The sequence below is a fragment of the Panthera onca genome, chromosome B3 (genome assembly GCF_046562875.1).
Source record: "Panthera onca isolate mPanOnc1 chromosome B3, mPanOnc1 haplotype 2, whole genome shotgun sequence".
NCBI classification, from domain to species: domain Eukaryota; kingdom Metazoa; phylum Chordata; class Mammalia; order Carnivora; family Felidae; genus Panthera; species Panthera onca.
Genome location: NC_138344.1, coordinates 133,148,011 through 133,170,694, shown reverse-complemented (window position 1 = coordinate 133,170,694; position 22,684 = coordinate 133,148,011). Strand labels below are relative to the sequence as shown.

Here is a 22,684-nt window from a genome sequence, read left to right as displayed (position 1 = left end):
TCATGATCTTGAGGTTCATGAGGTTCAAGCCCTACATCAGGATCTGTGCTGACTGCACGGATTCTCTCTCTCAGTCTCTTTCTCTCTCTTCCTCTGCCCTGCCCCCACTCTCCCCCCCCCCCCCAAAATAAATAAACTTTTAAAAAAGTATTTAAAAAAAAAGTCACAGGGGCTCTGGTAGACAGAGGTACAGGTCACAGGTTGTCTGGTGTCATGAGGGAAGAGGGACAGACACGGCTCCACCGAAGGTGTGACCTGGGGGCCAGGATTCAGCAGCAGAGTAGAGATGTCGACTCTTCCACAAGTTAGGGACAGATGGAGCTTGAATACCTAGTAAACAAACTAGCTCTTGGAGATCTACATGGGACAGTTGGGGCCCGTTAGTAGACAATGGTGAGCAGGTACTATTAATTTTGTTAGAGGTGGTTCTATAAGGAAACATTCTTTTTTTTTTTTTTTAAGAGATTCCTGCTGAAGTATTTAGGGATGAAGTGTCCCAGTGCCTATAGTTTACTTCAAAATACTAACGCTTGCCCCCAAAATAGATAAAGCAAGTGTGAAAAACGTTAACAGTTGTTAAATTTAGGTGATAGGTATATAGATGTTCATTATATCAGCCTTTCAAATTTTCTGCATGCTTGAAATTTTTCAAGATTAAAAAAAACTTAAGACAAAGTAGTGAGATCAGGTTTGCATTTTGGAGTGATCAATCTAGAAGCTGTGGAGGATACGTTAGTAGAAGCTAAGAGACACCAAGGACTGGACTCCACTAATAACATCTTGACAGTCCAGGAGAAGAGATTTCGAGAAGGCAGATGCAGTAAGGCTTGGTGAGGGAATTGGAAGGTTCTCGTCTGATTCTCAGGTACCCGGGTCAGGTACCTGGATGGATAAGACGACTTCACCAACAAGAGGAAACACAGGAGGAAGGGAAGCAATGGGAGGAAGGAAGGTACAAGCCTTGCACATGGTCTGGAGGCAGAACATTCCAGGGCAGGGGCCATGGTTAGGAAGCAGTGGTGGCCTGGAGGTGGCAGCTGAGCTGCGAATCAGAGAGAGAAAGAAAGAGGGCCAAGGACGGAACCCAAGGAGCACCAGCATTCACAGAGCGGGAGAGTAACTTGGCTAATGAGGACACATGGGTTCTGGTCATTTACACAGTTTTCCCATGCACCCAGCTCATCCAAACTGTAGCTGGGATTTGGGCCTGACCCTGCAGATCCCCAAGCCCTCTTGTTCCCATGGCCCCACTCAGTTCTTGGCTCCGGGCTGTGGCCGGCCTAGGGCCCTGTGAGGTTTATGGGATGTCCATGAAGGAAGGGTCCCGGTGAGCAAGATCACTGTGATAAGTGTGAGAGACAAGAATGACTTGAATTACAGACATGGTCCCACACAGAGGAGCTGGGAGCCTTTGAGCTTCTCTGGGCCTCAATGTCTTCCTCCATGAGTAGAGATGGTGATGGGAGAATCAGATGGGATCACATGTGTGAGCGAGAAGGACTTGAATGGTGTCTAACAGTGAACGGGTGCCTTGGTTCCTAGGAGGGAGGTGAAACATGCCCTCTCGTGTCTGCTGGAGACCCGATTCTCCTGCTGGGTGCCAATGTCCGGGGGAGGGGGCGTGCCCCAAGCTGATATCAACGGTGACCTTTTCTGCAAAGACTCTTGAACACATGCACACACACACACACACACACACACACACACACACACAAACAAAACCTGGGATCTGGCCTCTCCAGGAGGTCAGTTTTGATTAGATCCGTAATTGCAATGCTGGCTGATGTCCTTCCGAATGAAGGAGAAACTGCTGGCCCAACCCTGCAGGGGAGCCTAGGGGACATGATGCTGAGTCTTTCTTCATAAAGAAAGGAGCAAAGCTGCCTATTGCAGACAACGGCTCCCCCCTCCACAGGGATCCGAATCTCTCTCCCTCCCTGCACCCCCACGGGTTTTCTCTCCTCCTCTGCATCCGGGGCAGCGGGAGTCCAGACAGATGCATGGGGCTAGAACCAAAGTCCAAGCAAGTGATCCCTGCAGGGATCCCCCAGAACAAACTAGAAGCAAAATCTGCTTCTTCCTACAGACAACATGCGTTTTTCCAGGCCTTTCAAAGCCAGGCAGGTCAATCGAGTTATAATTGGCAATCTAATTAGAACTCCCACAAGCTGTTAAATTCTTTACCTGCTGCCTGGCATCTTACACAGAGGTGATGCATCTGCTCCTGCCTCTGGCATGATGAAAGAAAGCCCTCTACAATCCCATCCTTCTTGCCGGCAACAGCCCCCTCCAGCTACCCCCCCCCCCACTGCCACCACGCAGACGCCCACATGCCCACCAGCAAGTATGACATGGGACACAGCCCAGTTGACAAGAAAATTGGCTTTAGAGAAATCAGGCTGAAAGGGCTGTGTTGCTGGATGATCTTGGGAGACTAAAGGGGAGAAATGAAGCCCCCAGCCCCGTTTTCCTGGATGTGGGAGGTGTTCTGAGGGTGGTTCAGTGGTGCCTTAAGCTTCCCGCAAGTCAGATTGCTCAATGACAGAAGAAAACGTGTCCCTCTGCTCCCTTTCTGCATCCTTAACCCTGAAGAAAATAGAAGTTTTGTGCCGACCCCCCTCTACCATCAAGACAGCAGTGTGCTTTGGCTGACAGGATGGGCGGATTTTATGGCACCAGCGTCACCTGCATCTTCTGTGGTCCCTCTGCTACTGGGCCAGGGGCCTCTTGCGGCTCCTGCTCGCCAGTAGATGCAGGCAGTGTATGCCAGAGCCGGCCAGCCAGCTCCGTTCATCCTTTCCCAGCTCTGCCCAGAGTGACCTCGTGGGTAGCTTGAAACCAGCCATGGTGGGAGTCTTGATACCCTAGAAATTGGCAAGCACTACAAATCAGGGCTTTTTCTTCTCTTTCAGAGGGCCAGCAGACCAGCACAACACTGGACGTACAGATCTAGGTGGTTTCACGGGGGGAAGGGAGGCAATGGGGGAGCAGTGGGTAGGCAGAGAAGAACACACGTGTCCCTGCCTCAGGACTTCCAGGGCGGCAGGTACTCGTGGGACAGGTAGAGTGGAGCTCACCTTGCCACTCTAGATAGAGACAGAACAGCTACGGGGAGGCTCAGGGGAGAAAGAACGAGACTCAGAATTGCCTGGGTGGGTGGCAGGAAGGAAGGTATGGTTTGGAGCGAAAAGTCCTACATTTGAATTCTAGCTCTCCCATTCATTGGCGATGCGTAGGACCTTGGACATGTTATTTACCCTCTGTCATACAAGGGGCCCCTGGGTGGCCCAGCCAGTTGAGCATCGACTTGGGCTCAAGTCATGATCTCGCGGTTTGTGGGTTCGAGCCCCACATCAGACTCTGTTGACAGCTTGGAGCCTGGAGCCTGCCTCAGATTCTGTCTCCCTCTCTCTTTGCCCCTCCCCTGCTCGTTCTCTCTCTCTTTCTGTCTCTGTCTCTCTAAAATAAGCATTAAAAAAGAAAATTTAACCCTCTCCTACATAACACCTTAGCAGAGCTGTCATAAAGGTTGAACACAGTTCTGAGCACTCCCAGCACATAAGATCTGCCTGGCAGCTTCTAGTCTTCCAGGCCCTCCTTCTCCCAAAACAGTGTGGCTGTGAGAATCATGTGTGAGGTGAAGAGATCCCCCAGAGGCCACAGAGGATGGCCGTTGGGTCTCCCCACGGTCCTGCTCTTCACCGTTCTTTGAGACAAGGAGAGGGCTCACTCCCCGGCACAGCATCACCACTGGAGAGCAGCGGGTGCCCGAGTGGGTTACAGGGAGGCTGAGACCTCGTCCCCTCAGCTCCTTGGCAGCCAGAGCCTCTGGGCAGGTCCCCCTGGGCTGTGAGCAGCCACCTGTGTGGGCCCCAGGGAGCGGCACAGTATTACCTTTCCTAAACCCACGTGGCGTGAAAGTCACACGTGCTGCAGCTCGGGAACAATCCTTACTGTTGCTTTGATTTGCTCTTCCGTTGTCCCGTGTCCCTGCAAATGAGCGGCTCGACCCCTCCCAGATCTGTTGGGAGCTCTGGGCGTGGGCTTGGCTTGGGAGAAGGCTCCTTGTTAGCTACAGCCCGTCCAACAGCAGGTGGCCCCTGCATGTTAGCTATGCCCGAAAAGCCTCTGTTCCGGAGACCGGGCACATCACTGTGCTCCTCTCTTTAGAGTGCTGGGGGATTTTTGAGGAAATGACTCTAATCTTGATGCTGATTTATTCCATATTGAAGTGGTCAGTGATAAGAGCTCAATCGTGCTGGAAAAGAAAGTGCCACGCCGAGTCTCTGTCCCATTTCCACAGCAGCCATGTGGCTCCCTGCGGGCAGCTGCTCCCACAAGTGCCCTAGCTCGTCTGCCATTGTCACTGTTCCAGTCCTGGGACAAGGTCTGGGGGCCCTGGGGCAAAAGTTTTGGTAAAAATCCTCATTTCTGAGCAAATTGCCTGTTTTCTTCTCTCACTAGAGGGTAGCTCTCCTGTCCTCTGGCGCACCAGGAATGGCACGGGGCGTGAGGGGGAAGCGCTCGGGGGCAGGCGGAGCACTGGCCAGCGAGCCCCCTGCCCTGCCTTCCTGCCTGGATTGGAATCTCTCTTGTTATTTGTGGAAAAAATTTTCCAAGGCCTATCAATCCCAGTCCTCTCTCCCCATCAGAAGTATCTTATCATTTCTGTTTGTTTCTCTTTAAACATGGAAAAAATAGCTGGTGCCAGACCCTGGCAGGGGTGGGGAAGGCGCCTGCCAAAATGACCTCGTCCCCCGTGGCAGGTAGTGAATCACCGGCATTTGCGTCTCCGTGCGTTGGCGCGTTGGCGAGAGAACCGTCTGTCTCCATCAGGGGCGTGGCACTGCCGTGGTGGCCTGGGGCCAGCAGCCCCCAGCAGGGCCTGTTGAAAACCCAGACTCGGGGAGCACCCCGCTTTGCGTCATCCTGGCAGCTGCCTGTGGAGCTAGTGTTCTCCATGGAGCCCGGATGCACCCGCATCCCCAGGTGGCCTTCAGGGCTGGGGTCTGGAAGCTTTGCTGGCCACCCAGGCTGAGGGGCACACCCATCGCCCCACCACCTGGACAGCACCGTCCGCTCCTGGGCCAGCCTCCACTGCACCCAGAGTTACAAGTTAGCACCGAGCTTGGGCGAGGTTTCCACGCCCTTCTGGCGGGCCCTGGCCTGGACAGCAGTGGGGGGCTGGCTCACAGCTGGGAGATGACACCCATACTGCAGTCATTGATGAGTGCCCACTGGGTCCTAAGGACCACACCGGTCTCTCGGGATACAGAGACGAGTCGCCGAGGCCCCTGCCTCCGGGTGCCTGAGTCTGCACAGGTCAGAAGCTGGTAGCCCTTTGCGTCTGCACTGTTGGCTGTTTGCGCTTCCCAGGGCTTCCTGTAAATCCAGCCGTCTTCCAGTACCGCCAGTGAGCCCACTTTCTGACCCCACTCCACACTGGGCCGAAGTGTCTCCAGCCGCTGGCTGCCTTTCAGGTGTCAGAGAGAAAGCCACGCTGCACTGCCCAGTGACCCCGCAGGCCCCACTCAGCCCAGGCAACACAGCACAGCAGGGAGCGAGGTTCCAGGGCCGCTCTCTGGGCTGTGGTGGCCTCTCCTCCTCCAGGAAGCCCTCCCTGCCCCTTCTTGGCATGCTGTGGGCAGTCTTCCCTGAACCCCACAGACTGCAGAAAGAGGCTCTTCCCTACGGTGCTTTCTCTAGTTAACATTTAAGTTCTCAAACCGGAGGCGTAACAGGTGGTCCGAAAAACACTTGCTAGATGGAAGATTTTACCAAACCCCTAGAATTTTCATATTGATCACCTACCCTTTGTTTTCTAGGTTAGGAAAGTGAGGCAGACAGAAGGTTCTGCCCAAGTAGGATGGTTGGCAGTGGGCCACAGAGCAGGCCCAGACAGTGTGCCCCCCGCCAGCAGGATGTCCCCCACAGCCCTGTGTTTCTGCCCCAGGGAAGGCCAGGACTTTTCAGTGCAGTGACATCCCAGTGGAAGGTGTGACAGCCTCCCCCTGCCCCATCTGAGGACAGGTTAAAGCAGAGGCCCAACGTGAGTCTGTCAGGGTCACTGGGGAGGAGGCCCAGCCTTGGACCTTGGGGATGGGGCTGGGGTTTCTAGGACTCCCCCACTGTCGATGGCCCAGGGGCTCCCAGCAAGCCCTCAGCTCAGTTCTGCGGTGTGAATTATTCTCCTGAGGACAGAGAACCTGCAGCTGGGGCTTGTCAGACACATCCCCCACCAGAGCTCTGGGCCATGTCTCTCCCTCCATACCTACCTGTCTCCATCGCCTCATGGGGAGCTAAGCATCTGCCTGGGCCTCCCTTCTCACCTGTGGAAGCCAGGGTGCCAGGACCCCAGGGGAGGGCTGGGCTGGAAGTTTATTCGGAGCTTCCCTGGCCCACACCTCTCTGGCTGAGCTGGACCAGCCTGGGGTGGGACGCCATCTTCCCGAACACACCTGGGGTGCCAGCAGCCTCCCGTGAGGCTGGGAGGCTGGGCCTTCGCCCCCTGGGAGTGATTAGCACCAAACTTTCCACTGCGTGGATAACTCGGGGCCGTGGGGAAGCGCTGACTTCCAGGCCGCCCTGGGCTGCTATGTCCGCCTGACTTGTTTGTCGGGGAAGGTAGATAAAAATAAATAAATCAGTCAACGAGGGAGATGTAGAAGTAAGTCAACAGGAGTCTCTTGCCCATTACCAATGGAAAAGTACGAGCAAGGGGAGCCACATTAGCACCCGCAGAAAATGCTGGCTGGGATGTGGCCGGTCCCACAGCACCAGGGCCAAACTGCAGATTCCTCTCACCTAAGAATTGGTAGCTAATATTTATGTCCACCCTGAGGCTCTGCACTAATACTCGTTGTAAAAACCAGGCGTGCAATTTAAATGGCAGATTGGGTCAGGGGAGGATGGAGAATCATCTGGAATTTTACCAAGAACTGTCACGGGCTTCAGAGTAAGGAAAATGCCCAGCATCCCAGGCTCAGCAGGCCCTGTCCCCTCTGACCCCTCACCAGGGCCCCCTGTTCAACCCGAGTCGCACAGAGGCAGACCTTCTCGCTCATGTCCTTTGATAGTGCAGGGGACTTGCCTAGCAGGTGCACCATGCGGAGCTTTATAGGTGCTTATGCTGGTGTGTGTGTGTGTGTGTGTGTGTGTGTGTAATTTGTGAGTGCCTTGCTTTGGGCTGCAGTGGATAGAAGGGAAGGGGAGGGGAGAGCTTACCCCACCAGACACAGGGATTCCCCATTGCCCTTGGCCTAGTCTCCAAGGGCCTGCTGGCGGTGGTATCTGACCCTCAGGCTTTATACACAGATCAAAGTGATTCACCTCCCAGGGCTGGGGTGGGGGCTGTGCTTGGGACCAAGAGGGAGCAGCTCGAAGGCTGCCTTTGAGCCGTTTCCAGGGAGGAAGCAGCTGCCTTTTTAGCCTTCTCGATGAAGTCAGAGAGGGGCTCTGACATCTTTTTCCTAATGAAATCTCCGCACCATTCTGAAGAGCAGGTAAAGAAAGGGACTTGGGGTGCTAGATAGCTGGGTCCTAATTAGGGCAGGAGAGACTGCTGAGAGCACAGGATACCCCATCTCTGATTTGGAGTGTGACCAGTGTCTTAAATGATCTCATTTGCCAGTAGACATTACAGATGGGGGGAGGGGGGAGTGTTGTAAAATTAACACAGCAGGCCGAATAGAAGGGAGCTGGGCTTTTCCTGCTCTGCATGGCAGAGTCCAGACCTTGAGGGACTGCCGTGCAGGTGACCATCTGGGCCACTAGCACAGGGTGCTGGGTGGGGTGGGCATTCGTCACGTCACGCAGATGTGAGCAGCCCCATCAGCCCCTCTCAAGGTAGGTCCTGTGGTACTCACCTAGGTCCAGAGAGCCCACAGTCTAGCCCCACTGGAGTGGCATCCCCTGCATGGAAGAAGGACCTAGTGTCCAGGCTAACAGAGCTGGACTGGGAAGTCCTGTCCCCAGAGCTCCTTCTGCAAAGAGGACTGCTCCCTGGACAGCCCAGTCCAGAGCCAGCTAACCCTGAGAAGCCCTCTTATAATGTGTCTCTTGGTCCCCTAAATGCCCAACACCTTCTAGAGACCCCGGTACCCTGACCTAAGAGAAACAGCCCTGAGCTGGTCCTCCACAAATCTGGCTTCTGAGACCCAACTTGGCCTCTACCTGGCTTGGTGCCTGACCCAGGTGCTTGCCCGCCCAGGACCCTTTCCTCACTTTTCTGTCATCAGTGAAGCCCCTCCCAAGCTTGGCTGCCCACATGCCTGCCCACAAGGAGCTTTTTGAAGTAGCTCTGTGGCCATGAGCCAGTCATGCCCAACTCTGAGCGTCAGCCTTCCCATTAGTTAAAAAAAAAAAAAATGGGTGGGAGCATTGTGTTATCTCTTCTGGAATGACCTCCCTTGTGCTCCTTCCAGCAGGCCTCACTCTGTTCCAGATGCTGGACCTCCACATGTACCGTCACCCCTGCTGGGCTCAGGGAGCTCTCTGGGGCAGGACCCTCAGCAAACTAGCCCCCCCCCCCCCACACACACACACACACTGGTACCAGAACACCCACAGGTGCTCAGTGGAGTTTATAGAAGGGAGGAAAGGACTAGAAACGGCTTTGGTTACAGCAGACCAAACAGAGCCCCAGCCTGGGACCTCAATGCTGTTCCTCAGCTCACTCTGTCACCTGGGTAGATCAGGGCCCCTGTTTCCTGCCTGTGAAATAGGAGGGTGGCCCTTTGGGGAATGCTCATGTGCCCTTCTTTGCCATCCCTGACCACCCTCTGGGCATTTGTCTACAGCAGCGGCAGGCTGTGGGTCTTTGGTGCTGGGAAGCTGCCGGCAGGTGGGCTGACTGTGGTCCCTTCCCTAAAATGTCCCTCTGATCCCCAGCAACTGTTCTCTGAAAGCCACCACAGCACGTGGATATTTTGGCACCGACAGTGAAGTACCCAGTTTCAAAGAAATTAGGCCAGAGGAAATTTGGGGCCAAATTGGGATTTCTGTGTGAAATCCACTTGAGGCTGGACGGGCCCTTTGGCTTATGACCAGACTGCCCCCATCCTCACTGCTGGCACGTTTACTGCTGGACAGCCTATAGCTCTGCTATTTGAGGAATCAGCTCCTCCAGAATATTCCAGACCATTCTGGAAGAAAGCAGCTTTAAGCAATGCCAGTCAGATGCTTTAAGAAAAGGAAAAGCCACAGTCACATTGTCTTGGGGCTTAATGGCTCCTTCTTCTGAACCCACCATTCAGTCTCCTTTGGGTATCATGCTCAGCAGCAGAAGTCAGTGAGTTGGGGAGATTAGGGAGGCCTGAATTTACTGTTCCTCTAATGCCCTGGACTGAGAGAGAGAGGGAGAGAGAGCTTGTGTGTATGTGCGTGTGTGATTCTGGAAGTTTTCTTCGGATCCTGAAGGACTATCAGATATAAAGCGGAGGGGACTTTTTCCATATGACTCAAGAAGACTAAATGAACATCAGAGAACAGTAATTAGATAAAAAGCCTAATTAGGGCTCTACATTTTTAACTGACAGTTCAGACTGCCCACTAATGGTGTGGGCTGCCCGGGGTGGTGGTGAGCTCCCCGTCACTGGAGGGTGTAAGCAAGAGTGGGAGGCTGCCTGTCAGGGACTGCAGCAGGGGCTCGTGCGTCATGAAGCAGAGGCCCAAGCCCCCTCCTCACGCCAAGGAGCTCTGCTTCCGTGGATGGTTGGCTGCTGGCTTAGAAATATAAGAGGTTTGGGAAAAATTGAGTTCTGTTTCCTTCTGAGTTGAGTTAAATGCTATAAAGACCTGGTCTCCAGAAGGCACATTTCTTCAAATAAAACACTTGACCTGGAAAAGGGGCCTGTGAGAGGACAGCTTCCCACAGCCGGCCGATCTCCTGCCTGAACAAAGGTGCCAGCTGCCTCTCGGGCACGTCTGGTCCTCCCTGGGTGGAGGAAGGGAGGCGCTGGGGTCTTTGCCTCCCTCCTTCTGGAATCCTCAGCACCAATTCACAGCACACCCTGAGGGAAAGCCTCCACAGGGTGTCTGCTGGGTTCAGACCACTGCCCCTCCTCGCCCAGGCCTGCCCAGATTGTCCTGTAATGTCTGCCATGTCCATCTCTGGCCCCACCATGGATAGAGCAAGGCCAGCTACGTGGGGCCCTGGCTTCCACTCACCTTGTCACAAGGAGCCACTCCTCAGGGCAGCCTGAACAGTCGCTGGCCCTTCCCCAGGAGCCGCTCAGCCCACATCTCCCTCCTCCCCTTTGTCCCTCAGCCTCTTCCTTCCTGCTCTTCAGCCCCCATCCCCAGTACCGGATGTCAGTGGCCCTTTGCTCTGAAGGTCAAGCGGCCTCGTGAATGTTGTGTCCCTACACGAGGGCCAGGTGGGGTGGACGGGACCCGGACAGCCGCGGGTGGGGGCTGCGACAGCCTCACCTGCTGTCCGTGGTTAGATGGGTGTCCGGCTGCCGGGAATGGCTGGCCCCGGCCTTTGGGGAAACTGGGGGCAAAACTAAGTAAAATGGCTAAAACAAAAAGACCCACCCCTTATCAGTTTCTACCCAAAACTTCTGACCTGCCGAGCCACTGCCAGAAGGCTCTTCTCCAGGGTGCCCCAAACTCATTCTTGACCAACGTAGCAAAGGGGGTTGAATTGCAGCGTGTGACCCCCGCTGCGCTCTGGAGGTGCAGTGGGCAGCGGCATAGGCTGTAGGGCAGTGACGCCTGGCATCAGCCGGGACACCTAGAATCTGGCCTCTGGAGCTCCTGGCCTGGTTAGGCAGGCCCTTCCAAGCCTGGCATAGTTGGCCAAGGCACACACGCTCGGCCCCCTGGCAAGCCAGTGTGCATTTCTAAGCACTCAAAACACACAGAAATGAAACATAAAACAGAGCCCAGGAGAGCCCAGAGCCGCTGGAATCCAGGTAGAGAAGCTGAGCGCCACCCCCACCCCATCTGAGTGTGTTTTCAGTTCCTTTTCAAGGCATCATTGGGAAGCGGGGCGGGGCTCAGGCTGCCCCTTCAGTTGCGCCCACAAAATGCTGGTGCTCACAACTGTCAGTGCTTTTGATGCTTCCCAGAGAAGAAAGGGCCACTCCCAGGGCGGGGGGGCGGTGGGGGGAGCCGGCGGCAGCCCCCCACCTGGCCTTCCCACCGCTGCTCCCAGAAAACCTTTGCAAGGCCACCGTCTCCCGCGGCCTTCTCAGGGTGGCCCTGCTTGGCAGTCCATTTAGATTCTGACTTAAAAGGAAACTATCTTTGAGGGCACCGCCACTACCACCCGGCTTCTCTCTGATGGATCGCATCCTCAGGAAGGAGAACGCAAGTACCTGACCAGAAGGGGGACTGGCGTCCTGCTTTCCTCGGCGATGCAGTATCTGTAGGGGAGACGGTGGCAACCCCCTGGGAACAGAGCGCCTCTTCCCGTCGGGCTCAGCCGCCTCAACGATGTCCCCAGAAGGCACACATGGAGGCTCTGAGCGATCGGGCTCTGATGCGAGTGTGGACGAGGGTGACCCGAGGCCAGGCCTTTTGGTACTCATTGGTCGAGAGCACTGGCAAGAAGTCATGCCCGCCCCCGTCCTCCCACCATCAGACAGTGTCCCGTGCCATCCGCTTGTCTATCTTCCCACCCGTTCACCAAACATTGACCAAGAACCCCCTCTGTGTGCAAGGACAAGCCAGATGGCCCTTGCTGTCACAAGCTCTACCCAGAGGCACACAGGACGGCAGTGGAGGGTCCTGCAACCCTGGGCATCTCGGGAGGGCCTCCCCTCCCCCTAGGTCATTAAGGGTAACGATAACGGTCAGGGTCTTGTTGATGATGGTGACCATTCACCAGAGGTTTACTGAGCGCTCTACAAACTTGGGCTCTTGTAGCCTCATGACTGTCCTGTGAGTTGGCATTTGTCCCCATTATACAGATCAAGTATCTGGGACCCGGAGGAAGTTGTCCAAGTCACTGGTGGGACTGGCTCACACCCAGTCCCAGTGAGCCCCAGGCCACGCTCTTAACCTACACCTCCCACTCTCTAAGAGGGAGCCGGGCCTCTCACCTGCGCGGCACGGGTCCTCTGGCGGTGGCCAGAGCCCGCAGAGCTCTTTGTAACCCCTCGCCTGCGTCCTGATCCCCCAACAAGCTACCTCTAGTCAGCATAGCCGCCGCTCAGGCTACAGCCAGGCAGCTCTGTCACCGTCCCAGAGGGTGACGGGCTGAGGAGATGGGCTTTCCTCTAGCTGCCGTCACAACAGAAGTCCCACCAGAGGGGAGGCTTAGGTGTCTCTGTCCAAAAGTCTTGGAGGTGCCAGTTTGGCTTGAGTGGCCCAGGAGGGGCTGCAGATCTGGTCCTCAGCCCATGTCCACTTCCTCCAGGGACAGCCTTGCCTTCAGGCCCCTGGCTCCCTGGTGCCGGCAAAGTCCTCCGTCTCTCCGACGCATGCCGTGGCGGGTAGGAGCACAGGCTGTGGGCCAGACCGACCTGGACTTGGCCAGCAGTGGCCTTAAACATGATCCTCGTTTCTTCGATCTTTGGGGGCTCCTCATTTATTCGTTCTGCACTGAATATGGCCCTGCCTGCTCGGCGTCGAGCCTGCCAAAGCAGAGACGACCCACAGCTTGCCCAGCCCCTGCCCTCCGGCCTTTCAGAGCGAGGCCTAGTTGGGGAGCTGGGACGGAGATAAGCCACCTTGACTGACGTAGCACCTGTCGCGTAGGACGGTTAGGAAAGCATTTGGCAATCAGTAACACGCAGCGTGTTGACTATCACACTTTGCCCATTAAAGATTAATAGAGCCTATGGGGCGCCTGGGTGGCTCGGTCGGTTGAGCGTCGGACTTTGGCCCAGGTCACGATCTCACAGCTTGTGGGTTCGAGCCCCGCGTCGGGCTCTGTGCTGACAGCTCGGAGCCTGGAGCCTGCTTCGGATTCTGTGTCTCCCTCTCTCTCTCTCTCTCTGCCCCTCCCCAGCTCGTGCTTGCACTCTGTCTCTGTCAAAAATAAACTTAAAAAAAAAAAAACAAAACTTAAAGATTAATAGAGCCTAGTGGATCCATGCATTTGTCCTTGCAGGTTTACCTGTATTTTTGGAGGAACCTCCTGACAATACTGCCCTAAGCTCCCGCCCTCACCCCCACCCCTACCCCCACCCCCCTGCAGTGATTTAATGGTGGAGGGTCTGACCCAGGATGGGACAGAAAACTCTTTAAATACTCCAGTCCCACCCCAGACACCAGACTTCCTCCCACCCCCCGGCCTTGGTGCTTCCAGCAGCCTCTGCAAAACCCAGGCTGGCTCGAACACAGCAAGGGCACCTGCTGGTCTCTGCTCCAGAAGTCAAGAGCAGCGGCCCCGGGGTGGAGTCTGCAGCAGCAGCCTGGCGCGGCATGAAAAGCACAAGGGAGCTGTTCACCCCCATCCTGCTGCTGACCCTTTGATTTCCAAAGCATCCTCCCCGGAAAGAGTGATAGGCACACGGAGACTGCGGCTTGACCCCCGAACCAGAGCTGAGCTGCAGGACTGCTTTTTAGTGGTGGCTCGGCATTGAGAAGGATGCTTTCCTGCAGGGACATTATCTCTCTGTGCCCATACTCCTACAGGGACAAGCAGTGAGCCCAGCAAAGGGCCATCTTGGCACTTGCACAGAGCACCATGGGGATGTCTGAAATAGTGGCTTTTGTCCTGCCTCTTTGCTATTGGTCACCTGATCCAGGGCTCCGAGTGCTCTCCAGAGCGAGGGCTGTAGCAGGACGCCTTGGGCACTAGAGCCCACGCAGAGCTCCTACACGGGTGCCCACGGCATGTGGCAAGGTCTTTAGTCCTTGGGCATCAATTATCTCACACACACACACACACACACACACACACACACACACACACACAAGACATGAGTGAGGAAGATGCTAACCGTCCTCAAATTAGCCAAGTCCATTTTGTCTCATTTGAAATAACAGATTTAATTTAATCTCTCACTTCCAATTTGGTGTGGCACCAAGAGCTTATTTGTACAGAACACGTGATTATAATAATCACAAGCTTGGGAGGCTGTCTTCACTTGTGTCCAAGAAAAGGGACAAGTAAGTTACCTCTCAGTGATTCCCCTCTTCTCAGAAGGCCGGCCCAGCTGGCTCCCACGGTGGCTCAGGAACCCCAGGGCTGGGAAAGGTGGAAGCCTGTTTGCACAACCTCCAAGAGAAGAGAAGGGGCTGGTGTTAAGAGAAGGCACGGACCACGTGAGTTCCCACCTCGGCCTGCAGTGGTGTCTTAGGCCTTAGGGAGCGATTGCTCGATCTGGTTAGGATTTTCACTGGGCCCCGAGCTTTGAGAGCAGACTTGACCTCCTGTGTGTCGCCGGAACGTGGCTGGGATCTGGACAGTCACTCAGTGGGGTTTTGGATGTTGACATGGGAGAGAAGGCGGGTTGTTGTGGTAATGAAATATGTCACTCATGGAGAGCTCTGTCTCCTACCAGCCTGAGTGCTGGGAGCCGGACCCGTGCCTCTGGGTAGTGCTGCCTAAGGGGGGCAGTGTGGCCTGGGCTCTTGGGGGAATGGTGATCTGCAGGGCTTTGAGCAGATGGACTTGAACTCCAGCAGGAGGGGCCAGACCAGGAATGACTACGGTTGGAGAGGGGGAAGAAGGCTGGGGGAGGCATCCTGCAGAAATGGGTGGGCTTTTAGACCAGCCTGGCTGAACCAAGAGGTCTGTCCTAGGAGGAAGTTGGATCCAGCCGTGGTGAGAATAGTTAAACTCGAGCCTCACGAGTTAAGCCTTTGATGGTTGGAGGAGAGAGGAGGCAGGGCCTAAAGAAAAGGGTGTCGGGATTCTAGTGCATAAGAGCACGGCAAAGCCAGGGAAGGCCTCTCCCAGCACACCAGGGCTTGGGTGGCATGTCATTCCTGACAGCCAGGCGTGTCCAGGTCCCAGCCCACCTCTGGCCAACCTGCCGGCGACGCTGGCCCCAAGCAATGGCTCAGACCCCAGCTGGAGCTTGTCCTGGTTGATCCCATTATGTGACTGATTTCTGAGCTGCTCTTGGCTTGCTGGGGCACTGGGCAGAGGCTGATTTTTCATTCCCTTGCCAAGCCTGAGCTGGCAGCCCCTGGCAAGCTTCTGATGTCTCCCTGAGCAGCTCCAGCTTTAGGAATTAATTCCACTAAACAGATTGCTCAGGAAGCCTCAAGGTCATCTGGAAAGGGTAGCCTGTTCCTACATTAGGAATATAAGTCCAGGTACACGGGCTGGAAATTTCCAAGCCCACAAGACCTGTGTGACACTGGACAACATGAAGACTCTTAGCTTCCCAACACTGCGGGTGATAGGTCAGATTAGCCCATTGGCTGGTTCTTTGCAAGCATTTGGGAGTGGGGAGACGTGTCCCCTGCCTTAGACCCTGGAGCCCCCATGGTAGGCTATACCCAGATACAACAGCCTGCCAATTTCTAAACAAAATTCCCAGTTAAAAGGACTGGTGACCTTGTCCCCACTCAAACAGGGTGGGGGTAGGTCACTGCTGCTGAGTGCAGTGGTCTCTGGGTCTTGCTGGGCCAAGGCCCTGGTCGTTCTGGGTCTTCACGTCTCATTGGCCCCCAGTCCTTTGGCACCCATGTCCATGCCAAGCCTCAAGATCACAGCTAGCCTCTGGGCCACCAAAGGGAGGCAAGGAGCTGTCCTCGTCCTTGAGTGAATATATAGGATACTGCCAAGCAGCAACCCGAGCTGGAGAAAAGCTGGGCTGGAGAGGAACCATCTCCTGGCCATAACCACGGGGAGGAGTGACAGAGCCAGTGATCGATCAATGGTTGGAGAAGTGAAAAGGAGACCCAGTGCGGCAGATGCCCATTTGCCATGGCTCAGATGTAACTAGGTCAGTGCCCAGGGGGCTCCAGGCTCATCTCTTAAAGCGACAGAGGCAGCAGTGAGCAGGCGGGCCGGCTGGGAAGGTGTGCAGGGAGCATGGGGGCTTTGGCCTCCGGCAGACCTGGGCCGGCCCGCAGCTCCTTATCCATTGGCCCTGGGACCTTGGGCAAGACTCTTGGCCTTTCTGAACCTTGTCTCTGTATCTATAAAGCGGTGGTAATGTAAGACGAGCCAAGTACAAGTGCCTAGCATCGTGCCTGATGCGGAGAAAACATTCCGCGTAGAGGAAGAAAGCAGAGCCTGTCGGGACCCAGACCGTATGCTCGGCCTGCCGCCAGGTAACCAGGGACGCCTCTTTCCATCTTACCCGGTGGCTTGTCCCTCCTTACTCATCTGCCTGGCACACGCAGTGCGTGTCTCCCTGCCTGGGAGGGCCACTCAGAAAAAGGTGGTGTGTATTCAGTAATTTGATGCACTGAGAGAGAGTATGACAGGGTCACTTGGGTAAAATTCATGCCACTGCTTGCTGCCTCCACCCGGACCCCCTCCCTCCTCTCACGGCTCTGTTGGTTAAATCGGAATGTTCTAGAGTGAGCTCAAGCTGATAACCTCGCCCGGAAGGAATGAAGGCAGGAGCTCGTTGGCCCTCACATCCTGCTGCCTGCAAGCCGGGGAGGGCCTCTCGTCCTTTCCGCCTGGACCTCCAAGATTGAGAAGTGTGGGTGTCGAGCTGCCCCAGTGTCTCTGAAGGAGGGCCAGAGGGAGGATGCCCCACGCCCCCCCAACCCCAGGAGGTGGAGGTGGCCGCTTGTAGCCCCGCCCCGGACTCCGCATCCGAATGGATGTCAGGCAGGCCCTGAGAGTTAGGATGCGGGTTGTAGTCCAGCTCTGCAGCAGCTGGCTGTGCGCCTGGGGCAGGAGACGCAGCCGTGGGAGCCATAGTTCTCACCCGCAAAACGGGAGGAGTACCTAGTGCGTGGGGAGATTTCCTCCTCCGCTGCAGGACCTTTGTCCACCGCGGTCGAAGCCGGCCTTGCAGCCAGGTGCAGACATGTCCCGGCCATGCCCGTGCGAAACCACTTCGGGGTCCCCGGGTGGATTAAGTGAACTAATGAACATGAGCACTTGGAATGGTGCCTGGTGTGTCAAAAACACTGAAAGCCCTTGCTGCTGTTATCACTGTTAATCATCCTGCCAGGAAGCTGGGTCCATGCTGAACCGCTACCCCTGCTCTCAGCACATGGTTCCCTTGCCCGCTCCTAGGTGGGTGGAGGATGGGGCTCTGGGGAGACAGCTGGGAGGCTCTCACCGGCGGCCTCTGCAAAACTGACCCTGACCTTGGGGAAGGCGGCTGAAACCTGCAGTTCACGCTGGAGGACGGGAAGGCCTGTAGTCTGAGGAGAGAAGAATTTCAGAAGCCAAGGTGAAATCCTAACTGCAAGGACTGACTTCCGGCCACCTCTCGTGCCCTAAAGCATCAGAGGGAGCCACCTGTCTGCCCGGCCCTGGCCACCCTCTCAGAGCCTCAGCTCTGACGGATCCCATTTAGGACGTGGACTCCAGCAGAGACGTAATTAAGGCACATATCGAAGTTAATAAGAAAGGGAATGTATAGTGTTTCCTTTCAATTGTCCTCCCAGAGAGAGTCGAGCTGACAGTGAGGTCTGCTGTACCCTGGCCAGGGGAGGACAGCCTCTGTCTGCTGGAGGCCTTCTCCTCCTCGCTCTGGAAGGCAGTTCAGGGAGCCGGAGCTGGGGGCACGGAGAGTACCCCTCCACAGTATCTCGCACTGCCCTGGGGTTGTGGGTCGCCTTGGCCGTCGCCCCACTGACCTTGGCCTCTGCCAGAATCATCCTCACAGCTCCTGCGCTGGGTACTCTTAAGTGCGGGTGATTCTCGGAAGCAAGGCTGCTTTCCAGGCCCTCAGACGCCACCTCCAGGGCCACACGCCCTGGGGGAGAGGCCAGCCCTAGCAGCCCACAGGACCTGGACACCGCCCACGGAGGCGCCTTCCTCACAGCCTGTCTCGGAGGCCAGAGCTCTTCAGAGTGGGCCCCACCTGGTTCCCCGATGCTCACGTTGTCTGTGGCCTATGGCTCAGGCCACAGCCAGCCCCCTGGAAGGCGCGTATATGCCCCCTCCCCAGCAGGTTCTGCTGGCCCTCGCCCCTTGGTGACGCATATGCTCGAGAACACTGGGGGTGCCTCATCGGTTCTGCGCGTGAACCACAAAAAGGTAGAGCAAGGCTTTACCGGGAAATTTAGGAAGAGATACGCGGGACCAGCCGACCATGCCATGTTCTTGGTTGGGAAAACCCAACACGGTAGATGTCGGGCTTCTCCACACACACCTAGAAGGTTAACGCAAGCACGATTCAACTCCCGAAGAGAATGAACAAGATGATTGTTAAGTTCATCGGGCACGGTCGTGCAAATACTCAAAAGCAAAGGGAAGGAGGAGAGGCTCTCGTCCCCACCCCCGCCATTAAAACATGATGTAACAGCAATCTTAACAGCACAGTACTGATGCAAAGGCAGGAGGGGGTTGTTGTGGCTCACTGGAAAGTTGTAGAAGGCCCCGTGTTTCATGTAATAATTCACTTCATGACGGGCAGTGCCTCACGGGAGGGACGTGGAGGGAGGGGTAGCTAGTTTGTGTCCGGCAGAAAAGAAGAAATCCGGGTAGGTTCCTGTCTGCCAAGATAAAGCAGACAACTACTTAACAAAGCGGGATTGAACACGCGTCAGTTCTTTGAAAGTATAACTTTCAGAGCTTTGAAGTGACCAAAAAATGAAACAAAACCCACGAAAGTTCAACAAATCCAACTTAAAAAACTAAAAACTTTTGTTCAAAGAAAAAAATCTCAAAAGTTAAAGAACAATCTAGACAAGTATGCTAGCAGATGAATAGCAGTCTTCTAAAAGACTTGTAAACAAAAGCATGGAAAATCTTTAACCTCAGTTGTTGGGTTTTTTTTATTTTTATTTTTTTGAGAGAGGGAGAGAGAGCAGGGGAAGGGGCAGAGGGAGAGAGAGAATCTTAAGCAGGCTCAGTGCATGCGCGGTGCAGAGCCCAACACCGGGCTTGACCCCATGACCCTGGGATCATGACCAGAGCCAAAAATCAAGAGTCAGGTGTTCAACTGACTGAGCCACCCAGGAGCCCCAACCTGAACTGTTACTAAAGAAATGCAGGTTTTACTAAGGACAGACGTTCTGCACTTATGAAATTAGCAAACATGAAGAGTAATGATAGTGGGGGACAGGGGACCAAGCACTGGAATTCTGCAGATGGGTGAGAAAGTGACACGGCCTGGGGCACCTGAGTGGCTCAGTCGGTTAAGTGTCCAACTCCGGCTCAGGTCATGATCTCACAGTTGGTGAGTTCAAGCCCTGCATAGGGGTTCTGTGTTGACAGCTCGGAACCTGGAGCCTGCTTTGGATTCTGTGTGTGTGTGTCTCTCTCTCTCAAAAATAAACATTAAAAAATTTTTTAATTATTAAAAAAAAAAAGAAAGTGACCCTTTAGGCATATAATTTGCAGAGTATTTGGAAAACTTAAAAAGAGTCACATCCTCTAACCCGGTCAAGGTCACTTTACGGAAATTTGCTGTAAAGGAAGAGTCTCCAAATTGCTATCAAGCTGGTTCCACTGAGCCCCTTCCAGGGCTGCTGCGAGGAGCCCACAGAGGCCACTGCCCCCACCCCAGCGTCCCCCCCAGAATATGTGGGTATTCTCAGTAAGGTTCCATTTACCCACAGGTTAGCAGGACTGTAGAAAAGATTTGAGATCTGCCATTCTGTAAGAACCAGAGGCGCTGTCTGGAAAGACCATCGCAGCATGATTTATAATAGCAAAGGGAGGGGCACCTGGGTGGCTCGGTCTGTTGAGTGTCTGACTCTTGAGTCCAGAGTGGTCGGATCGAGCCCTGTGTGGGGCTCCGTGCGGGCAGGGAGCCTGCCAAAGATTCTCTCTCACACCCTCTCTCTGCCCCTCTAAACAAATAGAATAAAGTAAAAAAAAAAAAAAAAAAAAAAATAGAGAAAGTGGGCACAATTTCAGCGTGTTCCCCGTGAGGGAGAGATTGAGCAAAGAGAATATATCATCGGATGAAAGAATACAAAAACATCGGTCATCGAGATGCATAACTTAGAAACACGGTCATGGTCAAATATTTGGGGACCAACCCCTACGTCCTAATTAAAACTGTGTAAAATGGCGGGCGGGCCTGCGATGAGCAGGGGACAACGAAGGCAGGGGCTTGTTTATGGTAGGGAGACTGAGAGCAATAAAAAAAGGTCTGTTCTAGTCACCACCATAAGTAATGCCACAAATGACATTTCTTCAGGTTAGAAAACCTGTTACGTATCAGCCGGTACACCCGGGAGGGCCCCCTGGGTCAGTACAGACTGGCCTCTCAGATTGGTTCGCTCCTGGGGGTTAAGTAGTAAGATGAACCGTGTGGAACTGCCTTTTGTATCTTTCAAAAAACGGCTGTACGTAGGCAACTACATACAGTTCGAGCAACTCTTTGGAACATTGCCCCTGAGTGCGGGAAGGGTTCGAACTTGCCGGGTGCCCAGCCCAGTGGAGATTCACGCCAGCCTCCCAGAAACGTGCAGAAACTCCAGGACGGCTAAGAGCCTAGAGCTGCAGAGACTCTCTCTCTGACTGTCTGTCTGTCTGTCTCTCTCTCTCTCTCTGATGCCTGCAGGCCCTGATTCTTCATCAGCTGGGCCGCTACAGTCTGGCAGAGAAAATCCTCCGGGACGCGGTGCAGGTGAACTCGACGGCCCACGAGGTCTGGAACGGGCTGGGCGAGGTCCTTCAAGCTCAGGGCAATGACGCGGCGGCCACCGAGTGCTTCCTGACAGCCCTGGAGCTGGAGGCCAGCAGCCCCGCCGTGCCCTTCACCATCATCCCCCGGGTGCTCTGAGCAGGCCCCTGCCAGCCTCACTGCCGCTCGGGCCCAGGAGGCCCCGCCTGGGGCGCCCCGCGCCGAGGCCGTGGCTGAACATGCGATTGACCACAGTGAACTCACCAAACAAGCCCCGGATCGTCGCTCTCCCCACGTGCATTTCTGTTGTTGTTTTGGCCAGCCCAATGATAGTTTCCAAGCCCACCGACATTGTTCAAAATGGATTATGTGCCATATTTTGTTAGCTGACATCCAAGTTTTAAGTAAAACAATAATGGAATGAATCAGCCAATGTAGAAGAATATATTCAAAGTTAAAGTTCACTGGCAGAGCAGATTATTTTTATCAGAGCTGTAAAGGAAACTCTCCTCCCCGTCACCACTCCTCCCCCAACCTCGGCCGGGAAACCAAATGTGAATTTTCTGGTTCCCACCTCAGTCCTAGTCCAAGCCAGGACACCAGCTGACAGTTTCTCGATTTTGTTGTCAGTAACTGTACCATGTGATGAATTCCTCTCCTCACTTAGAACAAAGCCTGAGTCCGAGAATATTTATATTTCACCAATATATGCCTGTTACAAGAGAAGGGAATAGGAGCTATTTAAGTTTAACTTTTTTATGTGAATTCAGAGTTTATTTATCGATGGAAATATGTACAAAGAAGCTTCAAATGGAATATTTACCGACATTCCTTATACATGACAGACACTTGGCTAAATGGGAAGATGATGTTAATAATAAAATGATTTTTAAATGGACCCGTGGTCTGTGGTGTTGACGAAAGCCCACAGGGCTGAGGGGCTAAGGCTCAGTTTGCGGGGCGGGAGGCCGTGTGCGCCCGGGACCCGCCCTGACCTTCCTGTGGAAATTCACCTTTCCCATCGCTCCCCTGCTGTCTGGGATTGGAGCATGGGACTCGGGCCTAGCAATTGATGTCTGCATTCACGGGCGCACAGGATCAGGAATAAAGTGACCCGATTAAGGCAGGAGGTGTGAGGAAAGGTTTTTACTCTCCATGCTGAGTGGTGTGGCTAGGACTTCAGCAACCCTCCTGCCACCGTGGCGGGAGGGAGGGAGGGCAGAGAGGTGTTAGAGACAAATGTGAAGCCAGAGACTGACTCCAACAGGATGGATAACAGCAAGAGCCAGAGAGGACCTTCCAATCCCCCGGGGCTGCTCAGCCAAGCAGATATGGGGCAGCCCCGCCCTGCCGGGGCCCAAGAAAATGGGGGATGGGGGGCAGGGGCTGAGTTCCAGTCTCGAGGCCCCCCACCCAAGCTGAGCGCAGCCTTCCCGACTCACTGGGCAGGCAGGTGAGGGGGCAGCTGAGGTCTGGGGAGAGACCACAGGCAGGGAGCCTGCCTGCCATTAGCAGAGCAGGTAAGCCCCCCAGCCTCAGCACTGGCATTGCCAGGGGGCATCTGGGGCTGTGGATGGACAAAAATCATGGAATTTTCAACACTAGATACAGGCAGGAAGGGGCAGGTATCCAGTGGGGTAGCAGCTCACCCCGGCTGGAGGGTCAGGGCCCAGCCCTGCCATCCTGTGCAGGAGTGTAGGGAGAGGCCTGCCCAGATCAGGACCAGGAAGGCAGGAGCCGGGACTACCCAAAAATAACGGTCCAGGGACCATACCGGCCATTAGCTCCCAAGCCAGCCCTGTGCCAGGCCCTTGCCTCGGAAAATCCCTAAGGCGACAGGCTGTGCAAGGGCACTGGTGATGGATCGTGTCTGCCTGCCCCCCATCCATCCCCTCCCCAGGGTCCCATCTCCCTCGGGAGAACCCCCTCCCCCACTCTCCATCCACGTGGCTCAAAGGCAAGCACATGGGCCCCGCCTTGCCAGGCAGCCCCCAATTTTAGTGGTTCACGTTTGGGCCTGTGGTCCAAGCTTGACCAATGGGAACGGGAGGCCCACCTAG

The 22,684-nt window shown here is 55.0% G+C and overlaps 1 protein-coding gene across 6 annotated transcripts in view; it reads left to right on the top strand.

Annotated features, from left to right (window-relative positions):
* TTC7B (tetratricopeptide repeat domain 7B) overlaps positions 1–21,522 on the top strand; it is a 254,815-nt gene extending 233,293 nt beyond the window's left edge. For all 6 annotated transcript variants that reach the window (XM_060620534.3, XM_060620535.3, XM_060620537.3 and 3 more), the window contains one exon: positions 20,562–21,522. In XM_060620534.3, coding sequence (XP_060476517.2) covers positions 20,562–20,783 — 222 coding nt within the window. In that variant the 3' untranslated portion in view covers positions 20,784–21,522. The remainder of the gene's footprint in view (positions 1–20,561) is intronic.
* Positions 21,523–22,684: the final 1,162 nt, after the last annotated feature.